The sequence below is a fragment of the Eschscholzia californica genome, unplaced genomic scaffold, assembly GCF_041429995.1.
Source record: "Eschscholzia californica isolate CP2 unplaced genomic scaffold, dmEscCali1.0.p SCAF_1, whole genome shotgun sequence".
Classification (NCBI taxonomy): domain Eukaryota; kingdom Viridiplantae; phylum Streptophyta; class Magnoliopsida; order Ranunculales; family Papaveraceae; genus Eschscholzia; species Eschscholzia californica.
This window is the reverse complement of record NW_028238198.1, coordinates 65,776,573-65,801,918: the sequence shown is the minus strand read 5'-3', so window position 1 is coordinate 65,801,918 and position 25,346 is coordinate 65,776,573. Positions and strand designations below refer to the sequence as shown.

General features: G+C 36.0%; 2 protein-coding genes and 1 non-coding gene across 5 annotated transcripts; all 3 read left to right on the top strand.

The window, feature by feature from the left end:
• Positions 1-502: 502 nt before the first annotated feature.
• Positions 503-612, top strand: LOC147568359 (small nucleolar RNA snoR69Y). Its single transcript, XR_015231648.1, has one exon. It is a non-coding gene; the product is annotated as a small nucleolar RNA snoR69Y (small nucleolar RNA).
• Positions 613-7,832: 7,220 nt separating this feature from the next.
• Positions 7,833-13,040, top strand: LOC147568358 (putative F-box/LRR-repeat protein 9). 3 transcript variants are annotated; one of them, XR_015231024.1, is made up of 6 exons: positions 8,797-8,970; positions 9,212-9,506; positions 9,955-10,492; positions 11,009-11,104; positions 12,688-12,804; positions 12,919-13,040. XR_015231024.1 is itself a non-coding variant. In XM_086654819.1 (5 exons), exons 3-5 carry the CDS (start codon positions 8,925-8,927, stop codon positions 10,487-10,489), a joined length of 876 nt encoding a protein of 291 aa, XP_086510945.1. In that variant the 5' UTR covers positions 7,833-8,546; positions 8,644-8,773; positions 8,864-8,924; the 3' UTR covers positions 10,490-10,600. The 3 variants fall into 3 exon arrangements, 2 of the variants coding, with proteins under 2 accessions (XP_086510945.1, XP_086510946.1); XM_086654819.1 differs by lacking the exons at positions 11,009-11,104; positions 12,688-12,804; positions 12,919-13,040 and adding exons at positions 7,833-8,546; positions 8,644-8,773 and having other exon boundaries at positions 8,864-8,970; positions 9,955-10,600; XM_086654820.1 differs by lacking the exons at positions 11,009-11,104; positions 12,688-12,804; positions 12,919-13,040 and adding an exon at positions 8,734-8,773 and having other exon boundaries at positions 8,864-8,974; positions 9,955-10,600.
• Positions 13,041-21,956: 8,916 nt separating this feature from the next.
• On the top strand, positions 21,957-22,992 carry LOC147568357 (uncharacterized). The gene has a single exon (XM_086670874.1). The coding sequence runs from the start codon at positions 22,351-22,353 to the stop codon at positions 22,750-22,752; it is 402 nt and encodes a 133-aa protein (XP_086527000.1). The 5' UTR covers positions 21,957-22,350; the 3' UTR covers positions 22,753-22,992.
• The last annotated feature ends 2,354 nt before the right edge of the window (positions 22,993-25,346 follow it).

Here is a 25,346-nt window from a genome sequence, read left to right as displayed (position 1 = left end):
ATTTTTACATCTTTTTAGGTTCCCTTCCTCTTTTTTTTTTTTGACGAAAAATAAAGCCTTAATAACATCCCCGTCCAATTTTAGTGGGCTAAAAGACTTCGGTGCTGTTTGTTTTTTTATTTATGTCTGAATCTGAATTGTCTGAATCTGAGTTGGCTGAATCTGAATTGTCTGAATCTGAATTGAGTGAATTTAGATGTTTGTTTTTAAGTCTGAATTATAAAGTCTGAAAAGATAAGATTACGCTTATGCCCCTCGTTACAAAAAGTTCAACTTTTGTCTCCCGGCCAAATAAAAGTGAAGAACTATAAAAGCCCTAAAAATCTAGGGTTACATTCTCTCTTTATTTGAAAACAAAAAAGATTGAGAAGTCTCCATCTCCCTCACAATAACCCTAACAGGAAGTCTATATTTTTTTCAAATGTTTTAGGGTTGTTATCATCTCCCTCACCATAGCCTTTTTCAAATGTTTTGGGGGTTTTGATAAAGTTAGGGTTTCTTAGGTGGTGGCTATGATGATAGTGTTTTTTATAATCCCAGCTCATTATGAGACCTTTCATTTGTTGGAAGGTCAGGGAAAAGAACCATTAACCATTATCTGAGCTTTTCATCCATTTGAGCAAAGCTAACCCTTGCCAGATCCGGTGAGGGTCTCCCTCTTCCCCCTCTATTTCTTTCTCTCTGCGGTGGCCGTGATGTATGGCGGTGGTGGTGGTCGTGATGTGTGGTGGTGGACGTGAAATGTGTTATTGATGTGCTTTGGTGTTGTGTTGACACTTGACAGTGGTGGTTGCGGTTTTGGGTTGACGGTGGTGGTTGTGGTTTTGGGTTGACGGTGGTGGTTGTGGTTTTGTGTTGACGGTGGTGGTCTGACTTAGGTTTCCGGTGGTGGCTTTTGTGTTGTGTTACCGGTGGTGGTGGTGGTGGTGGTGGTGGCCTGACTTATGTGGTGGTGGTGGCCTGACTTATGTGTTGGCGGTGGTGGTCTGACTCATGTGGTAGTGGTGGTCTAACTCAGGTGGTGGTTATCTGACTCAGGTGGTGGTGGTTGTCTGACTCAGATGGTGGTGGTTATCTGACTCAAGTGGTGGTGGTGGTTGTCTGAGCCAGGTGTTGGTGGTGGTCTGAGTCAGGTGTTGGTGGTTGTCTGACTTACATATTTGGATGAGAAATTTTTTGTAAAACAGAGGGTATAAAGGTCATTTGGTCTATTTCAGCATTTGGGTCTCCTTTTCAGACTTGTTTTGAAGTCTGAATTATATGGGCTCGTTTTCAGCCCGTTCAGACCACAACCTAATTCAGCTACATTTTCAAATTTTCTTAAATTAGAAAACAAACATCTGAAATCTGAATTGTGTCTCTATTCAGATTTCAGATCTGAAAAAAATAAAAAACAAACAGCACCTTCCTCTACTTAGGGGTTGGTGGCGCAAGCTCCCCTAATTCCTCTCCCGGAGCAGTTATTGGCGGTTTTTTGTTTGAAACTTTGATTTTATCCCTACAATTCCTCAAACCGACTCCAAAATCTATCTTTGGTCTTCCGTTTCTATACATTTTCTCAGTTAATATTCACTTTAAACTTCATGATTCGACAGAAATAATTTCCAAATCGACAACTCTCCATCATAGGTTAGATCTAGTAAAAGAGAATCGATTTTTGCATCAGTGTTGAACGAAGATGAAGATGAACTTTAGAAGATTGTGTTTGGGGTTAGATTTAGAACAGGATCAAGGAATTCAAGAGATATTTTGAAGTCTGATTCCAAAGATTTAGTATTTTCCTCCTCAGACGGTATATACAACTTCCCTCGGAGATGACGGTGGCTTTTCCGGTTATGACGGCAGTTTTCCGGCAATTGTGGCAGTTTTCCGGCGACAATAACGGTTTTTTCGGCGAATGTGACGGGGATGTTTGATTAGTATTTTCTTTTTTTGTATTATCAGTTGTTTTGTTGACCTTTAGGGTCTTTTCATTTGTGATCTTTAGGATCCTTTCATCTTTTTTCTATCTTTCTTCGTCAGAGTCTAATCCAATTTCTTTCTTATCACGAGGTACTTGCATTAAAAGGTATGCAACTCTCATGAAGTTGGAAAAGAGAAATAACACTTTCATCCATGTAAACAATGTGATTTTATCCATGTAAACAATGTGATTTTATCACTTATGAATGGAAATCGATTCTCGTGGTTTCAAAAAAAAAAAAAAAAAAAACGTTACAAACCCGGACTAAACTTATAACAAGGTTAACCATAAGGACAAAAATTATCTTAATAAATTTGAGGGGGTGAAGCTGAATCAGCAAGAGCATGCGCTTCCTAGTTGTAAATCGGTTGCAGTACACCACTTTAAGTTGGAGTTGGTTCACCCTTAATCGTAGTCCGTCGATTTCATTTGATAATCTCCAAGGAACGTCGCAATCAACGGTTGTAATTAAGTGAATCAACACCTGTGCATCACCTTCTATTATAAAACCCACTAACCCCAAATCTTCGTCTAAATCTAGGGCCTATTCTAACCCCATTAGCTCACTGTAAATAACCGATATAGGGGAAATCTCTTTCACTTTCGTTCCCAAAATCCGACCTCCTGAGTATCTTGCTATGGCTGCACATGAAGCCTTTTCTTCTCTGAATGCTCCATCAAAATTTATTTTGATTAATCCGAATGGAGGGGGACACCATCTACCTTCCTGTAAAACATTGTTAGTATTAGAAGAAATGGTTAAGTTAGTAACATACCTCAGAGATTCTTTAGTACTCCACCAACATCTTTCGAGATCTGGTTGCTTTTGCTGGAAGTGTCTATCACATCTGATTTTCCACCATTCCCACATCAAATAGGTGAAGGTAAACCAGTCTTTGTTTCCTATATCTCTTTGTAGTAGCAAATACTTCAAATTTTTTTATTGGATCTACGAATCTCTGTTGCAGATCTATGGTTCCAGCTCTGATGGTCAGATCTACAAATAAGGGACAACTACCAAACAGATGTGTTATTGTTTTCGTTTCTCCTTGATTACATATTAGGCACAGTTGATTAATGTGGTGTACTCTTTTACCAATATTGCTGAGAGTCGGTAAGCCCCCATGAACCATTTTCCAAATAAAATTTTGGACCTTCGGATTCATTGATTTTTTCAACGAAAAACGTTTCCAAAGGAAGTCAGAAGCTTCTTCATTAAGTGATGGTAAAGTCTTGATCTCTGCATAGTAAGATTTAGTCGAAAATTTACCTGTTTCAGTAGGGCACCTGATGTGACACGAAAATGTCACATTTGGAGAGCCTAACTAAGCCTAGTTAGTTCGTTTTCGAGTGTTATCAATAATATTTTATGTGTTTTTCATGTTAGGTACCTATTTTGGAGTTAGACATGAAAATCGGAATAAAGGGAACGAATTGTCACTATCATTTCATGTGCCGAAAACGAGGGAAAAAGCTTTCAAGCAAATCAAATTACAAGTGGAGGCAATGGCGAGTCCAAGGGTGAAGACGAAAGTCAATTCCGAGTTCGGACGGGGAAGATGTGAAAGATAGAAGCCAAGGTCTTTTCTTGAAGGCACCCCCCTTTGGTTCTAAATGTAGAGACAAGATGAAGACACTCCCTTAGTTTTTAATTAAAGCCCAAAGCCAAGTCCAAGCCCACAAAAGAAAAGAAGAAGAACAAGATAAGGAAGAATCTTGGAGGCACTCTCTTTATGGATCCAAGTCTGAGTCAAAGTCAAAGCCTTGACCTAGGGTTTTAGTAGTTTAGGCGACTATTCATCATCTTCTACCTTGGAACCAAGAGGAGGGAGAAAAGAGGAGGCAAGAGGCTAGGGTTTTCAAGCTTCTTCATCACTAAAGTTCAAGGTTCAAGAGCTTGAGAGAGAGAAAAAGAGAAGAAAGAGAAGGAGGAGTGCCGGCCAAAGCTAGGCCGGCAGGAGCTCGGGCTGCACGGCAGTAGCTCGAGCTGCTCGAGAGAAGCTGCAAAAGAGCACGGGACCGCAAGGAGCAGCCTTCATCACCAGCTCGGGACACAGCAGCAATAGCAAGCTCGGGTAGCTGCTGCTCCTGGCCGGACGCAAGGAAGCTGCTGTTCGGGATCCACAGCACCAGCTCGGGACGGTCATGGCACGGGACTCTATCAGACGCAGGGTGGGGCGGGACCATCTGAGATACCGTGCACCCAAGAAGGCGATGTTCATTATACACCATCAACTCAAGAAAATGACTTTTTTTTATCAAGCACACGGTCATTATGCTCAGTTCATGGCACATGGAAGTGTATGTGTTTCTATCCTACTTCTATAGCGTAATGTTACCAACAATATAATATAACTTAATAACATTTATATCATTTTAGGTTAACACAAGCGGAGAACATTATGAGAACGTGTCGAGTACATCAGTTCCGCCATATTTTCACTATGCAGACCTCCTAAAGCAAGTTGATCAAAGATACGACAGTCTAGATCAAAATTGACGAGTTGTTTCATTTACTTATATTTACTTATGAATGTTAGTTTTCTGTTATGTATGAATGTTGGTTTTTAATTATATACTAGGTTTCCTCCCCGTCCGTAGGACGGGGAAGCCCTCTTGGCTAACTCCTTTGAGGAAGAGAAAAATAAATTTAAATTACAACATAAATTACATTAATTTCCCTTAATTTGTAAATCATATTATAAAATCAATAGAGGAGAGATAACCGTGTTTTAAAGAGGAGAAGTGAAAACTGTATTTATGGAAGAAATATCACTAACAGAAAAGATTCGATAAAAAAAATTGAAAGATTTAATTTCAATTTTAAGTGAAATAGTTATGAGAGAAATTGGGAAGATATAGGAGAGTGGGTTAGTTATTTAGATGTCTCATATTCTACTGTAAAGTTGGTAGTTTCTAAGATGTAATCCGTGAGAGAAAAAAAATAGGGAGAGAAATATGTAGGTAGTTATTCTAAAAATTTTGAGTTTATAGCCCAAAAAACGGGTCCTAATAGGAGATATAGTCCTCTATAATCCTAAAAAGGATTTCAAAACCTAAATAATAATTTAAATGGATATCTAGTCCTTTTGGTCTCATCTAGAGAGAAAACACAAATCCATATAATACATATTAAAGATTTAATACCTATATTAACCTTCTTTAATATCAAAACGTGATTTACATTCTAAACTGTTAAAGATATTTTTTCCATTTTTATCTCAACTTTCTCTCTCCAATCACGTTTCAATGGAAAGTAACCACTATCTTCAATATATTCCGTGATTGAAATCTGGTAACTTTCTCTCTCTCTCTCTCTCTTTTTTTTTAAAAACTAAATCTTCAATAAACCTCCATTAAACTCACCAGCAGCAGCTCAAGACTTCATTGTTTCATCTTCATACAGCAGTAGTAGTAAAAACCTCCATTGTAATTCAGGTTTTAAACTATTTCTCTATTTATTCAAACCATTGATAAGATCTAATTTTTATTTCCTCTCTTTTAAACTCGAAGCTAGTTGTTAAACCTCCATTAATCTCAGAACTTTTCTTTCATCTTCATTAGATTGCTCGAAAATCATTCATCCTTCATATGGTTTAAAATTTACAGTTTTGTATTAACACCATCGTTAAAATCTAATGATGATTCTTTTTTTCCATTATCAGATTACGATGCTCTATTATTGAACATATTACATTTGTGATCCAACTACATAAGATCTGTTTCCATCTTAACTAGCTTCGAATGGAAGATTTATAATTTCTCTCTATAAAACTTTCATAACTCTTTAAGATCTTTGATGTTTATTTCTTATTTAATGATTTCTTCAATTTTAGTATGTTATTTCTCCTTCCAATGTTCATTGTGTATTTCTTCATATCTACGTTAAATCCTTTTTTTTTTGCAGATCAGAATCATCTGTCCGTACAATTCTTGATCTTTGTGATTATCCACACTTATTCTTATAACAGAATATAAAGTACAGGTACTTTACGATAACTTTCTATACTTTCTGATACAATTTGCTAATAATATCTTGATGTTTATCCTTTCTGATTCTTGTAACAGAATAAAAATTACAGTTACTTCACGATAAATTACCATACTTTCTTATACAATTTGCATATATTTCACGTAAGATGATATTATTATTGAACAAAGGTGCGTAAAGTATGAAAAATTTATCCAACATTACACGCCCTTTTTTTACCAGAACAGTGGTCATGACAAGCATATAAAACTTCTCATAACCTAATAAACAATTGTGTTTTTTCATACATTATACATAATTTATTGATCTGTACCTGTTATTTATGATACATCTCATTTGTTTTTTTATTAAATGTTTCATTATTAATGTATGTAAATTTGATATCACAGATGACCTTTTGTGTTTGGCATCTAAGGAACAAACTGAATTTAAGAGTCCTTTAAACCGAATTTAGGAGTCCTTTAAAATAATCTGTACCTGTTATTTATGATACTTTTTCATTATTAATGTATGTAAGTTTTTGTGTTTGGCAGATAAAAGGTGAAAAAGAGGGAAACAGAATTTTCATTTTTCACCTTTTAAGTTTTTTTAATGATAAAATAATCATATAGTATTGTTGTTTAAACAGGTACACAGCTATATCTTCTCAACTATTAGAGTCCTTTGACAACCAGATTCGACATGCTCGTGGACTCCCAATAACATCTTCAATTTATAATTTTTAGAACTCCCAACAACCTGTACTATAAATTATAGATCAGAACTGTACATGCAACCATATAGTATGTAAAGTATACATACTTTATGATACATTATTGATTTACTTAAAAAATAAAAAAGAGTATGATATATGTAAATTAATGGCTACTTAGAAGAAATGAAAATGTATATTAAATTTTGAACACTGATACGTAAATGATACATACTTTAGACAGTATTTACATACATTAACAATAAATTACTACAAATTTCAAACACATTACCTCAGATATTGATGTTTCTTTGGGTCTTCTTCTTTCCAACATCTTCTTCAACAACAGATTTTCTTTTAATGGACATCAAATTATTCTTATTAAATGATTAGTATTTGTAAAATATAACTCATACTTTATCATAAAATCAAAATGCAACAACAGATTTATAAAGCTTTCACCTGAATATAACGACGATTCGTTTTTAAACAGATTTGAAAACGAAATGGTGTTAATGAACAATCTTATCTTTTCACCTGATAAAAATGAAAAGGAAAAGTTGAGAAGAAGAAAGGATGCTACCTTTTCAGTAGTTACGATTTTTTTAGGGTTCGTATTCAATCGATTCGGGATAATTTTTTATTTCCAAAACGGTTTTGAAGAGAGAGAAAATTCAATTTCAATTTGATACCGTTGCCAGCTTTAAACCCTCAAATCACGTCCTTTCCACTTTAGAAACTTTCCGAATTCAGCCGGAAAATCTAATATACCCGCGATTTTGTGAGGAGGGACATGGACGGTATTATGTAATAAAGTATGTGTTATTTATGTCCATAATGTAAAAGGACTAAATATTCATATTTTGGGAAGATTGGATCATATACCTTTTTTGAACATTATTTTGGTCTATATACCCATGGACTCGTTATTCTAACCAATTTTGACGGATTTACATAGATACCTTCTTTTTTTTAGTGTATTTACATAAAAAGATTTTATATTATCCGTTGGATGTGTTCCCAATTAAATTTCTAAAATAAAATGGACGGTCAGATTTATCCCCTGGATAACCGATTAATCCTTTTTAATATAATAGATGTATGTTAATTTTAAATTATTCAAGTACTCTTCAACTTCAGAACTATAACTTCACTGAGAGAGATGAAGTGGGATGAGGACTCTTGAAGTGAGCCCTCAAGATGCTTCCATGAAAACGTTTAATTAATTTCTTTGTTGAAAAGAAAATGTTAGATAAATGTGGCACTGAAAGGATTAAACATTCTTCCACCTCACCATTAAATATAGAATCTTTACTAAGCAAACTTCGGTTCAGATCATTGAAAGGATTAAACACTCTTCCACCTCACCATTAAATATAGAATCTTTACTAACTAATAAGTGTAGGAAACAACCAAAGCAACACCAATGGAGACCTCCATCGACACCATTTCTCAAGATTAATATATATGATTCTTCTTTCAGGAAACTCACGGAACCAACAGGAATAGGTTGTATTATACATGATGAGCATGCTAACTTTGTTATAGCAGCCGCAGATACAGTTCGCGGACAACACGCAGAGGAATGTGAGAGTCTAGCCTTACACTTCAGCATAACATGGCGGGCAATACAACTTCAAATTAAATTCATCCATATCGAAAGTGATAACCTAAATATTATAAACTTTGCAAACAACCAGAGTGATGGACTGCTGTGGCAATCGAAACGGATCATTTCATCGACAATGGAGCTCCGTAAACACTTCACCGAAATAATCTTCACTTACACTCCCAGAGAATGTAATGTGAAAGCTGACAAACTGACAAAATGGAGTAGAATCAATCGACAAATGAGGATTTGGAATGCAGCGCTGTCTTTTCTCACGAATGTAGCGTAATTAGTTAGTTTTTTTTTTCCTGTTTTGCTTTATTTCTCATCAAAAAGAAAAGATAAATGTGGCACTAACACGAGAAGAATATAATTTACATTTCTTTTAGATAAAGCGGTTAAATTGAAAAGAAAAGTTAAATTATTGGTGCCACCTCATCTTTGTTCCTTCAAAATGCTTCCCTTACCAAAATTGCCTTCCAACTCACCAATACGGTGAACGTGATGGTCAAAAAGATGGCAAGGGAAGCATTTTCCCTCTTACTAACGGCTTCATTTCTACTTCTCACACACCTCCATGACCGCCGGTCCGCCTGAAATTCTCTACAGCGTGATTCTCTGATAAACCCTAGACGACGTCGATCGAGCAGTCAAGAAACAACAGCTAGAAATGGCAGCCAAATGTAGCAAAAACTGCTCCAAAAACACGGCATCTGGTTGGTAAAACCTTGGCATCATCTCATTGCCTTTCATTTTATGTATTTAGAACAAAGTCTTAAGTCTATTTCAAGCCCTAGAATTTTTTTTTTTCTTTACTGTTAGGAATTTGTTCAGCTTTTTGAATCGCTTTCTAATTCTAAGTTATAATCAATCTGAAGATAATTACTTGTTTACTCTTATCACACTTTGGTTTGATGATTTATATTATTTGTTGTGAAAACTTGTTAATCCCGCTAGGTTCTTCGGGAGAGACGAGGGACTGGCTACAATTACCACCAGAAATTACGACAATGATATTTCAAAAACTAGGGGTAGTTGATACCCTAGAGAGAGCACAATGGGTATGTTCTGAATGGGAAAGGCTTAGCCACGAGCCTCATCTATGGTGTTCGATACATTTGCCTAGGGAATGGAATACATATAGAATGCGGGAAATTGGGGTAGAAGCCGTGCATAGGAGTCGTGGGCTATTGGAAGATTTCTTTATTGAAGATTGTGCAACTGATGAGCTCTTAGACTATGTAACGACTTGGTTAGTGTCTCGATATCTTGCTTTTTTTTTTTTTTGTTTATGATTTTCATCTTTTATTTGCAATTTATGTACCCATTCACAAATAGTAAATTTTCTTACTTAGCTTACAACTAGTATTGTAGACCGTTTAGAATAGGGTCGTTTTTCTATTGTATGTAACATGGATACACTTCTTTTAATATACTCGTCTATGCTGATCAACGTGTTGGACACGTCTCGTATTTACTTGTGCGATTGTGTTGGGATTTAGAAATTTGTGAATACCCTGTTCATGTTTTAGGCATTTCCAGCCTGCTACTCATGTCCTAACAGATACGACACCATACCCTTTTCCATTTTATGTAGCAACGCAGCATGAAAAGTCCCTTTTGTAGTGTATACATTGTTATTGTTACTGATATTGTCTTACAACATCTTGTTGGACATGAATCTTCATTGTGTATTTTAGGAGCATGGACATGAAGCGTCTACGGATGGCTTACTGCGACGGAGTTTCAGACGATCGGTTGATTAATATGGCTTACAGACTTCCCGATCTGGAGGAAGTTGAACTGCGCCGCTTTCCATTTGGAACAGAAGTTATTGCAGCTTTTGGTGAAGAATGTCCTCGGTTGAAGTCTTTCCGTATAGATTACCCAGCAGGCGATGAGTCGAGTGATGAGTATGCGCTAGCCATTGCAAAGAATATGCCTCATCTACGACACCTTTGTCTTTTCTTCTATGGATTATCAAAGCATGGTCTGAGGGCCATTCTTGATGGTTGTCCTCACCTTGAATCTCTGAACCTTTTACAAATATATCTCCTTACAGATGATGATGATCTATATAAGAGATGCGTAGATGCTGGAATTACAATATTAGGGGGTTCAGACGATTTCGACGAAGACGATTCTGAAGAAGAAGAAGAAGAAGATTCTGAAGAAGAAGAAGACGGGAAACTTGGCTGCTCTTTTTCCTACTTAGAGAACTTTAACCCTAAATAATTAGTGAGCTTCTATGCCTATATAACTTTGCTAAAGTTTCAGTTTTTTGTAATACCAATTTTATATGCAGTAAATATTCCCATTTTGATGATGAAGGGTATTTCATCAAAATTCCCATTTCGACGTATTATGTCATGTGTTTCTGTATGGCATCCTAATCATTTGACTGATTTGTAGATCTATAAGTATCAACTTATGTCTGAAACTGACTCGTCTAAATAAGAATCACATGTCTTGCATAAATTAGAACCACTCTAAATTAGTCAAGCATATCACACATTATCCGACGACGATGCCCCTTTCATCATTATCAAGTAACACATTTTCTAAGTCATGAACCCAAGAATGCGGTAAGTCTTACCAACAATCCGAAACTCTAGTATTTCGACAGGAAAAGGTAACTCAAAAATCTAGCCCATAGAACATAATTGATGTTTTTGACAAATTTAAATAATTTTTTTTTTGTAATAAATGAATCATCGGGGATGGTAATTCGAAAGGGATGTCATTCTTTTTTAGATTATACCGGTATGACCACCACCATATCTGTTCCTCTCTCCTGATCGTCTCTCTCCTTCTCCAATTTCTCTCTACTTCTTGCCGACGGGCAGATGGGTTCTATTAGAATATATAGTTAGTCCCACATTGTTCAAATGCTTAAACTTTTCTCTTGTACTACTCCTTATAAAGATCTTATGTAATAGCTATGAGAATCAATGCAATTAATATAATTTCTCTTTTCTTACATGGTATCAGAGCTTCTAGGTTTCTTTCTTGGGTTAGTCAATAGAGTCTTCCGCTTGCCGGCGGCGGTAGTCCCATTAATGGCTACCGTCCGCCGGGCTTTTATCGATTTTTAGTTCAAGTTTAGTGTTTTTTTTTTCCTTTCCAATAAGAGTAGTTCTTTTCTATTGTTGAGATCTAATCATTCTTCAATACTTTTCTCAATAGTATTTGAAGATGATGAAGATTAACAAGAAGATGAAAGATCCAAACAAGAGTGATTTGTTGAAGAAATCACATGATATACTCTTCAATGATCTCAAGCATTTCAAATGTCAAGTCCTCCACAACATCAACTCTATGTGTATCCATGGTCTATGAAGTTATATTTTGAGAGAAATTGGAAAGCTATTAGAGAGGGGGAAAAGAATTCATGGATTTATTGTTAGAATAGTTATATTATCTTGATTTCCAATATGATGCACATGAAGTGTTTGATAGAATGTATTAAAGAAATCATGCTTATTCTCAAAGATGGTTTTCTTTTGATGTTTGAAAACATGTTTGTGGGTTCCTTTATGGCAAAAGAGTTAATTCTCTTACTTGATTTGCTCATACTTCTTATATTCAAGATGAGAACTCTCAAATGTTTGTTCCTTTAATATGCTACTTGGTTCCATTATATTTTCTATAAGATCAAATGAAGAGGGGATAAGTGGAAAGAGTATAAAGAGGAATTCAAGTGGGAAAGATCGAGAACGGTGATTGCTAGTGTTTGAAAAAGTATAAAATCATAAGATCAAGGGTTTGCACTTTATTTTATTGATGATGGAGTAATAATCATGTGTGAGGGCTATTGAGAAAAAAAAAGCAATGGAGGAAGAACTCCAAACAACACCAATGGAGGAAGAACTCCAAACAACATCAATGGAGGAAGAACTCCAACAAAAACTTGACAATGGTTTATATTGTCAAATTTCTCTTTAAATAGAGAATACAACAAATCGACAAAATGATAAAATGACAAAACCGGGCAATGGTGCCAACTTTTCTTCAAATGGACTTCCAATGGAGAAAAGAAAAAGAACAACAACAAACAAGATAGCAAGGAGTATATCTCCGCCCACAACCGGACAATGGGTTATAATTGTCCGCTTTCTCTTTAAATAGAGACCACAATTCTCTTTAAATAGAGAAAATACCTGGCAATGGAGCCAACCTGGCAATGGAGCCAATAACAACAACAAACAAGATAGCAAGATAGCATAATACGAAGTCCAAAATCTACAATTTGTTTGCAAACTCATGAATTTTTCACTAGCAAAAGTCATTCGTTTGAGGGGGAATATTAGAATATATAGTTAGTCCCACATTGTTCAAATGCTTAAACTTTTCTCTTGTACTACTCCTTATAAAGATCTTATGTAATAGCTATGAGAATCAATACAATTAATACAATTTCTCTTTTCTTACAGGTTCCCTCTCCTGCTGGTAGAAAGTAGACAGATTATATGACGGTGGTGGTGGTCACTTGGTCAAAGTTGGTGGTCAAGGGCGATGGTGAAGGAGAGAACAACAACAAAAAAGAAATTGTATTTTTTGGGCAGTAGTACCAAGCTCAACATTCAGAGGAAGCAGTCGAGCAAATACTATCAAGCTCACTACCTAACTCCACTTACAACGACCTGCAAAAGCAAGGGGTCAAGATTACGTTACAACTGGCCCTCTGAATGAAGCATTCGCTACACTTTGAGATTGACCCTGCTCATGGGACCAAATTGGGTGGAAGAGAATCAACTCATATGGCCTGAAGATATTCAGCATCCTCTGATCCTTTCTGGATTCATCTGATATATCCCTTTGCATCTCGTGTCCACCCTTCACTTGTTAAGGTTCCTGCTACTTTATCAGTTCCATAATGTATCTCTTCAGTTGTATAACCTATTATCCAACCACAGACCAACTTCTTCTTGATTTGGGGTATTTCATAATAATGTGGAAATGTAATCAACATCTCTTTGTTGTGTTGCACTTTTATTTGGGCTGCTTCAACAGTCCTTGCGGCTTTTATTAGGTTTCTTCAAGGTTTTCAAAATTTTGGTCGGCAAGACCCTCAAAAGTCAAAACTTGTCGCGGATACCTCTCCACATGTTTTGGTTTATTTGCTGCAAGCGCGAAGTATGTAGCATGCTCAAGTAGACTGTTTGCATCCTCCGTGCACGAATTATTTTTAATAAACAGACAAATAAGAAGAAGATCAATGACTGCCACAAACAAGTGGTCAAAGGCTAAATCTTGGATTTTTGTCCGTTTACCCCTAAATGTATAATAGAAATCATACATTAATTAGCTTGGATGCATCCTAAGGATAGATTTGCTTATAACTACTGTAAATTATCGTTGTAAAGAGATATAAACACTTTAAAGATCATAAAAATAACAAACTACACTACTATATAACCAATCACTTAGATCCAAATAATGTATTTTTCCGCCCACACCACTTTTAAATTGTTGGGATGATTGACCGGCTCTATTTCTAGCAAAGATATGTGGACGACATGATTCCACAGAAAATAGACATAAAAAATAATAACACATGCCTTTAACGGGTCGTCCTAAAAGAATAAATTTGGCATGCTATTATTTAAGTCAACCATTACATAAAAATAATAGCACTACTTATTTAACAATATTAACTTTGAAGAGGAACACATTTAATTTGTTTTCCATACCCACTGAAACATGGGACTTTCAAGTTTCAACTAGTGACAACCACTGTAACAAAAAAAACTAGTGACAACCACGTGTGACATCTGGATCCAAGGAATCCTCCTTATAGTTGACTTAATTTTGACCCAACTTCCCATTATCATTCCCATTCTAACTGTCTAGGGGTGGCAATTTGTCCGTACCGACCGATTTTTTCCCAAACTCGCTCGGAACGGGTTTTACCGTCCTGTTAATTAAACGGTTCGAGTTTAGTATGAAGTTAAAAAAAATTAATCGGGTTCGGAGCGGGTTTGGTATTAGATAGTAAACTCCGCCCCGAACTGATTAGTATGTTATATTTTAAATTTATATTTTATCTAAGGTTATGTTTCTAAAACTTTAATCTTTTTTTTGATAAAAGGGGGCAAATGTCTCAATTTATTAGCTACTCGAGCTTAAATTATTGTTGGCTACATCTGTCGCCAACTGACTTACAATACAACTAGGATTTTGTAGGATCTCCATAGTTTGATTTAAGTTTAAATTGAAAGCATGTTGTGCTAATTGATGTGCAACATGATTTGCCTTTCGAGGACCAAAAGAAAATGAACAATTTTGAAGTTTCAAGACTTCACTTTTAATCTCCATAATGATAGGTCTGATCTTCCATGGTGCCTCGATTGGGTCCCTCGAGCATGCATTAATAACTGTTAACGCATCACCTTCAATAATGCAATCATATTCAGGAATACTCAACGCCATAGAAAGTGCCAACTTTGCTGCCTTTGTTTCCGCTTCCAACGCCGAGTATGTCAATACTTTTGCGGTGGTTGCCATTACGAATTCACCACCATCATTCCTACAAACCGCAGCCAGAGCTGCTCTTCCAGCCTTGAAAGCAGCGTCAAAGTTGATTTTAAGTTTGCCTTGATCTGGCGGGATCCAATTTTGTATTGGATGATGAGAGCTCTCTTCATTGGGGGCATCTAGATTTGAATTTGAGCATGCGAAGTCTGTTAATAAAGTCAGAGCCTCTTGAATAATTTTATAGCTATTTGGGAATGTGCCTTCGAACACACATTTATTACGAGCTTTCCATAAGCACCAGGCTATATAAATTCGAAGTGCAATAATCTCCTCTTCTTCTTTACCTATTATCCATCGACATAGTAACTCTGGAAAGCTTTCATCACCGTCGACTCGCAGATTTAGCGGATAGGCCAGCCAAGTTTCTCTAGCAACTCTACACTTTCGAAATAAATGGTCCAAATCCTCATCTTCTTCTTTGCACATTGCACATGTTTTCGAGGCCTGTGGATTGAATTTTAGCGATCTCATCTTAGTTGGTAATGCATCATGTAAGAGCCTCCATAAAAACATTTTAACTCTTGGTACTAAGTTTATCTTCTTCCATATCACATTCCAAGACAATCCAGATGGTAGTTCCATTCTAACTGATGAAGATGGTTTCTCTTTATTAATAGTGGTATAGAGGGATTTTGAAGTAAACTCCCCTTTCGCCGTATGTACTCATATCAATTTGTCGCTCATTCCTGATTTGTTTAAAGGTATCTGTAATATTGCTCTGGCCGAGATCTCATCAAAAGTATCATCAATGATACTCCTCTTCCATTCTCCTTGTTGGTCTATAAGATCACGAACATAAAAGAGATTCGGAACTTCTTGATTCTGCAGTTTTTTACTTGGCTTAAAACCTCTTAGGTTTGGCACCCACGGATCCTCCCAAATTCGAGCTACTGAGCCATCACCAACCAAATAGCAGGTTCCATCTTCTAAGAATTTTCTCATTTCTAGTATGCTTTTCCAAGTAGAGGAACTGGACTGTTTTGCTTTATGGGTCCAAAAGCTTCCGGTTTTTAGGTATTTGGCCTTCAATAGTCGAACCCATAGTGCTCTTGGTTCTTGTATGAAGCGCCAAGTCAGTTTTCCTACCATTGATTGATTGACCATTCCCATATCTCTAATGCCTAGTCCCCCTTCTTTTTGACTTGCTTGCATCTTCTTCCAATTTATGTAATGCATCTTGGATTTCTCCGTATTGTGTTCCCACCAAAAGTTTCGTTGACATTGCTCAATTTTTGTAATAAGTCCTTTAGGCACTATATTTGTTGATAGGAAGTATATAGGTATGGATGCGAGCTCACTTTTGAGTAGTACAGTTCGGCCGGCATGAGATAAAGAGCTACGCTTCCATCCCGATAATTTCTTCTCTATCTTGTTCACAATAAAATCATAGGATGCTATTTTGTGCTTCGACTTCAATAAATAATTGCCCAAGTAAACATCGTCTTTCTTCATCTCCTTAACTCCCAAAATGCTTAAGATTTTTCCTCTTCTAACGGGATCACAATTAGAACTAAATTGGATAGAAGATTTGTTGTAATTTATTAACTGACCCGAGCAATTCGAATATTTATCCAGTATAATTTTCAATTGCTCTACATTGAAATCCGAGGCTTTTCCGAAGAAGAATAAGTCATCCGCGAACATAAGATGACTAATACTTGGTGCATAACGATTTACTTTAAGCCCATTGTAGAGACCATTATTTTCTGCCTGAACCACCAATTTTGTAAGAGTTTCTGAACACAAAATAAATAAGTATGGGCTAAGTGGACATCCTTGCCTGAGTCCCCTTTTACTGTAGAAACGACCTTTCGGTCTTCCATTTAATAATATTGAGAAAGACGCCGTAGTTACACAGTTCATGATGAGCAAGTGGGTGTTTGCAATGATTCCATACCGCTTGAGAACCTCACTGAGAAAATTCCAATCTATCCTATCATAAGCCTTTGCCATATCAACTTTAAGCGCAAAGGATCCATCTTTAGCCGATGTATTAGCGATAGAATGAAATATCTCCTGAGCAACTATTATATTATCACATATTTGGCGACCTGGTACAAAAGCGTTTTGAACCTCAGATATTAAATTTCCAAGCAACGGTCGAATCCGATTGGTGATGATACGGTAGAGGACATTACATAGAGCAATAGGTCTGAAATCAACTGGAGTTTCGGGTGCCTGCACTTTGGGGATTAATGTTATAAAGGTATGATTCAAGTTACCTGGGAGTTGGCCTGATTCAAAAATGGTTTTGATTTGAGAAGTCACCTCATCGCCAATAATACTCCAACACCGTTTATAAAAAATAGCAGAGTATCCATCGGGTCCCGGTGCTTTACATGATTGCATCTTCTTGATTACTTGCCAGATTTCTTCCTTTGAAGGTACAGTGCTAATCATCATATTTTCTGTTTCTAATAACGGCCGATCAGATAATTCAATTGCCGGGGGGAACTCTTCAATTTGCTCCGCTCTTGATGCCCTGTAAAAGTGATTCAAAAACTCGTTAGTAATTTTTGTTGGATCCGAAGACCAGCTATGATCTGCCAATTTAACCGCGTGTATATTATTTTTTTTTCTCCTATTCAACACGGATAAATGGAAAAATCTAGTGTTCCTGTCATTATCTTCAACCCAATGTTTCTTAGCTCTTTGTTTCCAGAAGACCTCTTCTAATTTTCTAAGTTTCTCCAAATTAGCTAATACACAATTTTCTTCTTTTAAATTCTCCACCGTTGGTGTTCGATTCTGAATCTCTAGGAGTAAGGTTTCGTTTTCCTTTAGTTGTGTGAAGAGTTGGCCGACTCGATTCTTACTCCAATATGAAAGTTTACTAGCCAATTGTGTGAGTTTATGAGTGAAGCTGCCACTAGTTTGTTGCCAATTCTCTTTCATAACATCTGCGAAGTCACTATGAATAGTCCAATGTGCCTCAAATCGGAAGGGTATGGGTCCCTTAATTTTTTGCTTTTGACGTATTCATGAGAATCGGAGCATGATCACTATTAATTCTCGGCAAGTGTTTAACTATTGTATCAGGAAATCTAATACTCCAATCTGGGCTAACAAGAACTCTGTCTAATCTTTCCCGAATATGATGATTAATTCCACGTCCATTCACCCAAGTGTAAGCCGGTCCAGAGTATCCAAGATCAATCAGATTACAATCATCAATCATATTTCTGAATTGTTCCGCAGCTTTTCTATTTAGACCATTCCCTCCCCATTTTTCAACTTCTTCTGCAATAGCATTGAAATCACCTATAACACACCAAGGTTCACCTGTTTGTGTTCCAAAGTTCCTTAAGAAGTTCCAGAAACCCTCTCTATCTTTAGTACTAGGAGGTCCATAAACTGATAATAAACTCCACTTCTGCCTTTTTCCAACTTCTTTTATTCTAGAATGGATGTGATTCATCGAAGATGAAACAATCTCAATATCAACCTCGTCATCCCATAACAACCATAACCCTCCGCTCAATCCAATAGCCGGAACAATAAAATAATTCTTGTATAACAATTTACGAATCCAGATTTCTGATGAATTTTGCGATAATTTTGTTTCAGACAGAAAAATAATTGAAGGTTTCACTGCCCGGAGGAATGAATTCAAGGACAGAATTGTCGGAGCATTCCCCGCTCCCCGACAATTCCAACTTTGTACTATCATTTGGTGAGCGGCCTTATTGGGCTGGCCGCTTTCACCCTCACATCATCACTGTGTTCAAGTACAATTTTTCTTCTCTTTCCATCATCTACAAGCTCTTCTTCATCAGCAATGGTACCCGCGACTCTTCCACGTTTTGTAGGTGTTCCAATTGACTTGTTCATCCCTTTTTGCTGGATGTAAATTTCTCTCGCCATCTTCCTCCATGAGCCACGACCATTTGCATGCTTTATACGATTAAATTGTTTTGTTCCCGAAATTTTATTCACTTCGTCATTTAATCCTTCATCCTCTTTATTTAAAGGCATATTTGGAATTTGATTCTTGATCTCCTATTGAACTTGTGGTACTGTCAAATTAACTTGGGTCTTGCTTACTTTCTGCACATGTGGTGACACCAATGTTGTATCCCATTGCACTATTCCTTGTAAGATCTGTTTTTCGACTTGGGGTTGTTTGTTGACATCGGGATTAGGCCGGCAAAGTAATTGTGTTCGCCCTATTTCAATTTCCATAGGCGCATGCTCCTTTACGTTATTATCTTGCATGGAGATACCTACCTCTAGCAATTCCGTAAGTGATTTGGTAAGTTCAGCATTTTTTTCCTTATTTTGCTCATTCCCAGCTATCAATTCTTGAGAAATTAAGCTCTTTTCATTGCCTTCTCTCGGTTGCTGCTTTTTAGTAATAACTAGATCATTTTCGCCAATTAGTTGAGTATTTTGGAACTGTTCTACATTATTCTCATCAATGTAGGATTGGTAAGTTATTATCTTCTTTCCTTTCGTTACTTCCTCCATGATATAATCGGAAACAATTTTATTGGAATTTGAATTTTGAGTGAAATTAGGCAACTTGCTTGAATTAGTCGATTCATTAACATCTTCTGACCTTTTTCCCGGATTCTTCCTAGATCTTCTATCCGGGTTCCGGCCATCACCATCTTCTCCGTTCGACCAAGGTTTGTAATCTAACTTTGGTCGACTTCTAAATTCGGCTTTCATCTCATCCGAGAACTTTGGTATTAGTAGTTGTTGTGCTTTTTCCTGAATTTTGACTCCCCATTTATCAGAGATAGCCTCTCTTACTTTTGCTCTGATGATACAATCTGCCATTATATGACCAAGCTTACCACAATAGTGACAACATCTTATCAACTTCTCATATTTGATCTTCAACGTGCATTGGGCCGAGTTCGACAATTCTACCTCAATCTCTGGTTTCAGAGGTTTTGTAACATCTAAACACACCCTAGTTCTGGCATACTTCCCCCATTTCTTTTCTTCTTCTTGAGGAATGAATCTAGTTTCACCTACCCTATCACTAATTTTCTTTACCGCTTCTTTTGTTAGATAATCGATTGGTAGTCCATGAATTTGTATGTAGAAATCTACCTTTGTGAAAGAATATTTTGCAGGTAGTTTGTTTCTCTCACACTTTTCATAAAGCAAAAGTTCATCTTGAATATACCAAGGACCTCCATCTTCCACCTTCTCTCTATCTGTAGTTAGTTCAAAGGTACAAAGATACGAAGTGCCATAAAATTCTTTTAACCATAATTTTCCTAATGGTTTCCACGATTTCAACAGAATCTCCTTCATTATGTTTATGTTTATTGTCTTCCCTGATATTAACTTGAACGCCAAGCTTCTTCTTCCCTCCTCATCGGATATTGTATCTTCTTCGGATAGTTTCAGTTTTCTATCATCTTTCTTCCCCATCAGTTCTCCCATAAGGGATACCATTGTTTCATAATCTTTTTCCATAGTTCTTAATAACCTACTTTTCAATCAAGTGAAGCCGATCTATCAATCCCTAGTACTGACTTCCGGCGAGAACGTAGTTTCTCAGAGAAATATGTATATGAATACTCGGAGATCAATAAAATAACTTTTACTCGGCGATGATGTTTAGATTGAAATCACCTTTCTAAAACTTTAATCTTATGTTATCAAATATATTTGATAATTATTTTATGTTTTATATTATTTAAGTAGTTGTAGTGTTTATGATTGATAAACTCAAAGTCTTACAAAATTTTGTTAACAATTGTTATGTTACTTCAAACTAAAATAACTTTTGTGAAACAAAATAATTTGAACCCGACCCGACCCGTTTTATATTAAACGGTGCGGGACAGGGCGGTAATGGTTTAACAATTTTAAATTGGGACGGTTATGGTAATTGAATATCCACCCCGATTGATTATTGGGACGGTTATGGTAAAACCCATTTACTAACGGGACGGAGTTGGGAAGGGGATGAACCGTCCCAAACCCGCCCCGTTGACATCCCTATAACTGCCGTATTTATTTTAAGGAAAATTTGTTTTAGACATCACAAAATATGGGTAGGCATACTTTTTTAGTCTCTTTTATTGTTTTCTATTTTTTTTTCTTGTAGACAATAAATCATAGGGTGCTTCTAAAGGCACCGGGCCAAAAGGCTGTTAGCATCCGAAAATTTTATTGACTCGGGTCAATAGTCATTGACCCGAGTTCTCTATAAGCACCAGTTTTTGATGTGGGTGACATTCACCTTCATTTGCTTCTTCCATCTTCTTCTTCCAAAATAAAAAGAATACCAATTCATTTTTTTTCGAAAACAAAAATCATGTGTGCTCATCTAGATAGTGTAAGTAAAAAAAAATTTCATTTTTTCTTATTTACTTTCTAATCCTGTTAGTAAATACACAAAATTGAAAAGAATTGGTCCACTCTCTTCTTCCTTCTTCACCAAATCTCATCCACAAAATAAACTCATTTTCTCTCCTCTTCCTTCTCATGTTCATCTTCATCCCTTGAAGAAAACCTTTGTAAATGTAGAAGAAAGATTGCAAGATTCAGAAAGGTAGAGAGATGAGAATAAGGGGTTTTAGAGAGAGAAAGATGAAGAAAACCTTGCGAGAAGTGGCAGAGGAGCTGGTCATGGTCGAGTTCACGAGAAAGAGAGTGAGGATTGGGATGTTTTTCAAGCCCCGGATCAACAGATCCGTTTTGCCCTCTTAGGTCCCGGATCAGCTGATCCGTTTGGTCCTCCTAGGTCCCGGATCAGCTGATCCGTTTGGTCCTCTTGAGTCCCGGATCAACTGATCCGTTTGGTCCTCTTAAGTCCCGGATCAACTGATCCCTTTGGTCCTCTTAAGGCTCGGACTGGTTCAGTCCGTCAGATAGATTTTGTTTGATTTTGTGATAAACGGATGGAGGTGTTAGGGTTAAGTTGGCTTTGACTGGTGCCTACATAGTTGAACGGTGCTAACAAAGAAATGAGCAGTTGAGCCTGATGCTAATAGAGATGGATGCTAACATCCTTTTGGCTTGGTGCCTTTAGAAGCACCCTAAATCATAATATGAATCTAACATAGATCTGAGTTTCATGTATGAAACTCGTGATCTGTCGTGATTCGCACTTCTATAGATCAGAATCATCGGAAATACGAAGTAAATTAAATATTTTTTTTCTAAAATCTATCTGATTTTTCTGGTTATCCAGTATTTATCCATCACTTTAGGTTTGATTCATGAAATCTTTTTTTCTTTTTGAATGGTGGATTCATGAAATCTTGCTCAACTAAATATGTTTTTGGATACAATAAGGACTTATCTATTAACCTAATATTGAATCACTTTTTGACCCTAGATAAGAACCCTAATTTCCGTCAATCTTGACTAAACTTTCCTTTTTTATTTCACAGTCATTACCAATGATGTTAAATCATTCCATTACATTACCACCAGCAACCATGAATTCCCACTAAAAACCCAACCCCCCTCTTTCTCTTTTCTCTCTCTAGAGAATTCATATCTTTTCTTACAATCTAAGCTTTCATTTCCAATTTAAAACCCCCCATCTCCAGAAATCCCTTTCAGAACTCACTTTCAGGTACCCAAAAATGGCATCAGTTTGTATATCAAATTGTGTGAATGAGACAATAGTTCCGGTGAAGAGAGCGACGTATGTGAATTTATACAAGTGGCCGGAATCTGACGCAGAATTTGTTCGATCAGTTAGTAACGGTGGAAGAAGTACCAAAAGTGAACAAATGACTAGTAGTAGAATTGTTGATAGTATTTCATGTCGACAAATGTATTTAAGAAGTTATACATTTTCAACAAAGAAAGAAACTGTACCTGAAAAAACCAGGAAATGTTTTGGAAAAGTAAAAGAAAGGGTAGTTCAAAGAAGAAAAGTGATGAAGAAAATGAAGGAATTATCATGTAATGCTCTGTTTTCTCTGTTTCATAGATTGTTATCTTGTTCTACTAGTGTAGATGTTGTTGATCGTCAAGATTGACAATTTTTCTTGTTTTTGATCTTGTTCTTTGTTTAATTTCATGGGTTTTTCTTGGATTTTAATTTGGTAGAGTTTTGATGATTAAGATTATAGAAATGGGGAAGGATGATATCATAAGAGACAGAGTATTATTGTATATTTTAAGAAAGTTTTGATTTTTTAGGTATTAATGTTTGATTTACTTAATTAATTTCTTGATTTGTTTTTGGTAATTAGTGAAATTATATTGGGTTCTTTGGATTCTTGTTATTCTTGACCTAATTTGACTTTATTTTGTTGATTTCATTTAGGTACTGTATTTTTTTTTTTTTGATGAGAGAATTTCATTTAGGTATTTATCTGTTTTTTCTTTATGATCTTTCTTTATAAGTCATCGAGAAAAAGACAGAGAGATAATTGCATGTGGTAAAATAAGAAGACAAATATGTTACTTTCTCTGTGTGTTCTTAATTTTGTGGGACCCTTCACAAACAAACTAAACAACGATGATCTTTTTTAGGGCTAACATTAGTTTTTTTTTTTTTTTTTTTTGTTGAGGAGGGCTAACTTTAGTTTGTTAATATATTATAATTCTTTTTATTAGCAAAGTACACAAAAATTTATTCAAATGGTTAGAAGCCTACACATTATTTTTTGTCCACATTGCATGTCCCACTATTCCTCCTAAGACGACCTTCCTAATAGGACTAAGAGATCTACATAAGATAGTATGTTTTTGGCTTTTTGCTTCCTCCTCCGTCATCTAGTCCGAGTCGTCTCATCTGTATCTAAAGTTATGCAGAAATAGAGTCATATTTAGTTTTTGTGTGGAAGATTGACATCCTAGTTACTGTGGACACACCACAGTGTATTTATGTTTTTTTTTGTTTTTTTTGTTGAAGAGAATGCCACCAGAAAGAACTAACTAGCTAGATCTAGATTCATATAAGTCCTCGAGTGCCATAGTCGCCTTATGCTGTGTCGTCGTCTCCATTTCGCCAGTTTGTCTGCCGTAACATTAAGAATTCTAGGCACGTGGGTGAATCTAGTGCCCTCGAAGTCTGATTTAAGTGCTATGATGCTGACCAAAAGCTTGTTAGATTGCCAATCGATCTCCTGTCTTTTGTCGTTGAGGTAGTTAATTAAGTTCAGGTTGTCGCTTTCGATGTGAAGGTGTGTGATTTTGTAATTTGAGGCCCATTGAATCGCACTTAGAATTGCTAGGCATTCACATTCCTCTGCTGTTTGTCCCCTGATTGTGTCGGTCATTGTTGCAATCAAGTCGCCTTTCTCATCATGTAGTACCCGTCCAATTCCTGCTAGTTCGATGCACGCTTTGAAGGAGACATCAACTTTGAACTTGAGAAACGGAGCTTCTGGCGGGAGCCAGGTTGTGTTGTTGTGCTCTTTTTTACTCTGGGTCGTTATGTTGATAGTTCTTGTCGATCCTTGGATCATCCTGATAACCTGCATTGGGGTATGTTCTTTCGATCAAAAACATTTTTAGCATCTCACCTTCCATATAAACCACATGATTTTGGCCATCATAGTCATATTATGCCCATCCATAGTTTTCCAGTAAATTATCCAGTCATGGATATTAGCAAAGTTTTCTGTAATGATACCAAAGTAATGATATGAGTAATCGTTTCATTACTATAACAGTAACTACATTTGTATATAGCCTATATATTTGTTGAAATACAGTATTTATTTATTTATATAAGTATGCTAAAATTTCATTCCCAAAGAATAACTTAAATATTAGTTATTTTCTTTTTGACTCTTTAATTTGTGATCAACTTCCTTTTCGTCCCCTACTTTATGTAAATTCAAAATTGACCTCATTTTTATAAGCTTCGTCTTGTTTATGTTAGAGACAATGTTTTTCTTCCAAAAATACCCATGTGTGTTAATGTGTGTAATGCCGTTAATAATCCTCCTTTCCAAGGTTGTTATATCAACCACTTCAAATTAAATACCAAGTTTGTTGATATATTATAAAAAAAAACGGTCTTTAAGCATTTTCATTTTCAAGAGATTTTTGCAAGTTCTATTCAAGAACAATCAATCAATTTGATTCTCAACCTACTATTGGATTATTCACAAAACTCACAACCAAGCCAACAAAGCACTCCAAATTCACAGGAAATGTACTAAATCAAACTGTTCAATTTGTAGTGTTCATTCAGTTTGTAAATCTAAAGACAAAACTAAAGGTACCTATAAACTTAAATCAACAGATATTGCTTTGAGTTTGATTTCATGGAAAGTTATTTTTTTTTTGTTGAACTTAAAAAAAATTTCTGCAACTGCTATTTTGAGTCAATTGTGTAATAATATTGGGATGATCAGGTAGATGAAGAAGATGATTCTTATTGTCTTTTTTGATTTGATGGGTATTTGATTTTCTGGGAATGAGTAAAATCAAAAGTCGATGATTTTTGAAAAAAAGTTATAGATTGCTTGACTGATTGATCATCTTTCTTTAAGTAACAATTCATCACCTTAGACAAAAATAATTACAATTGAATGAAGATTTGTAGGGTGATAATGAAATTGTGAATTCAAAATCAGGGGAAGAAGATGAGTGATGTGATGAAGATGATGGAAGT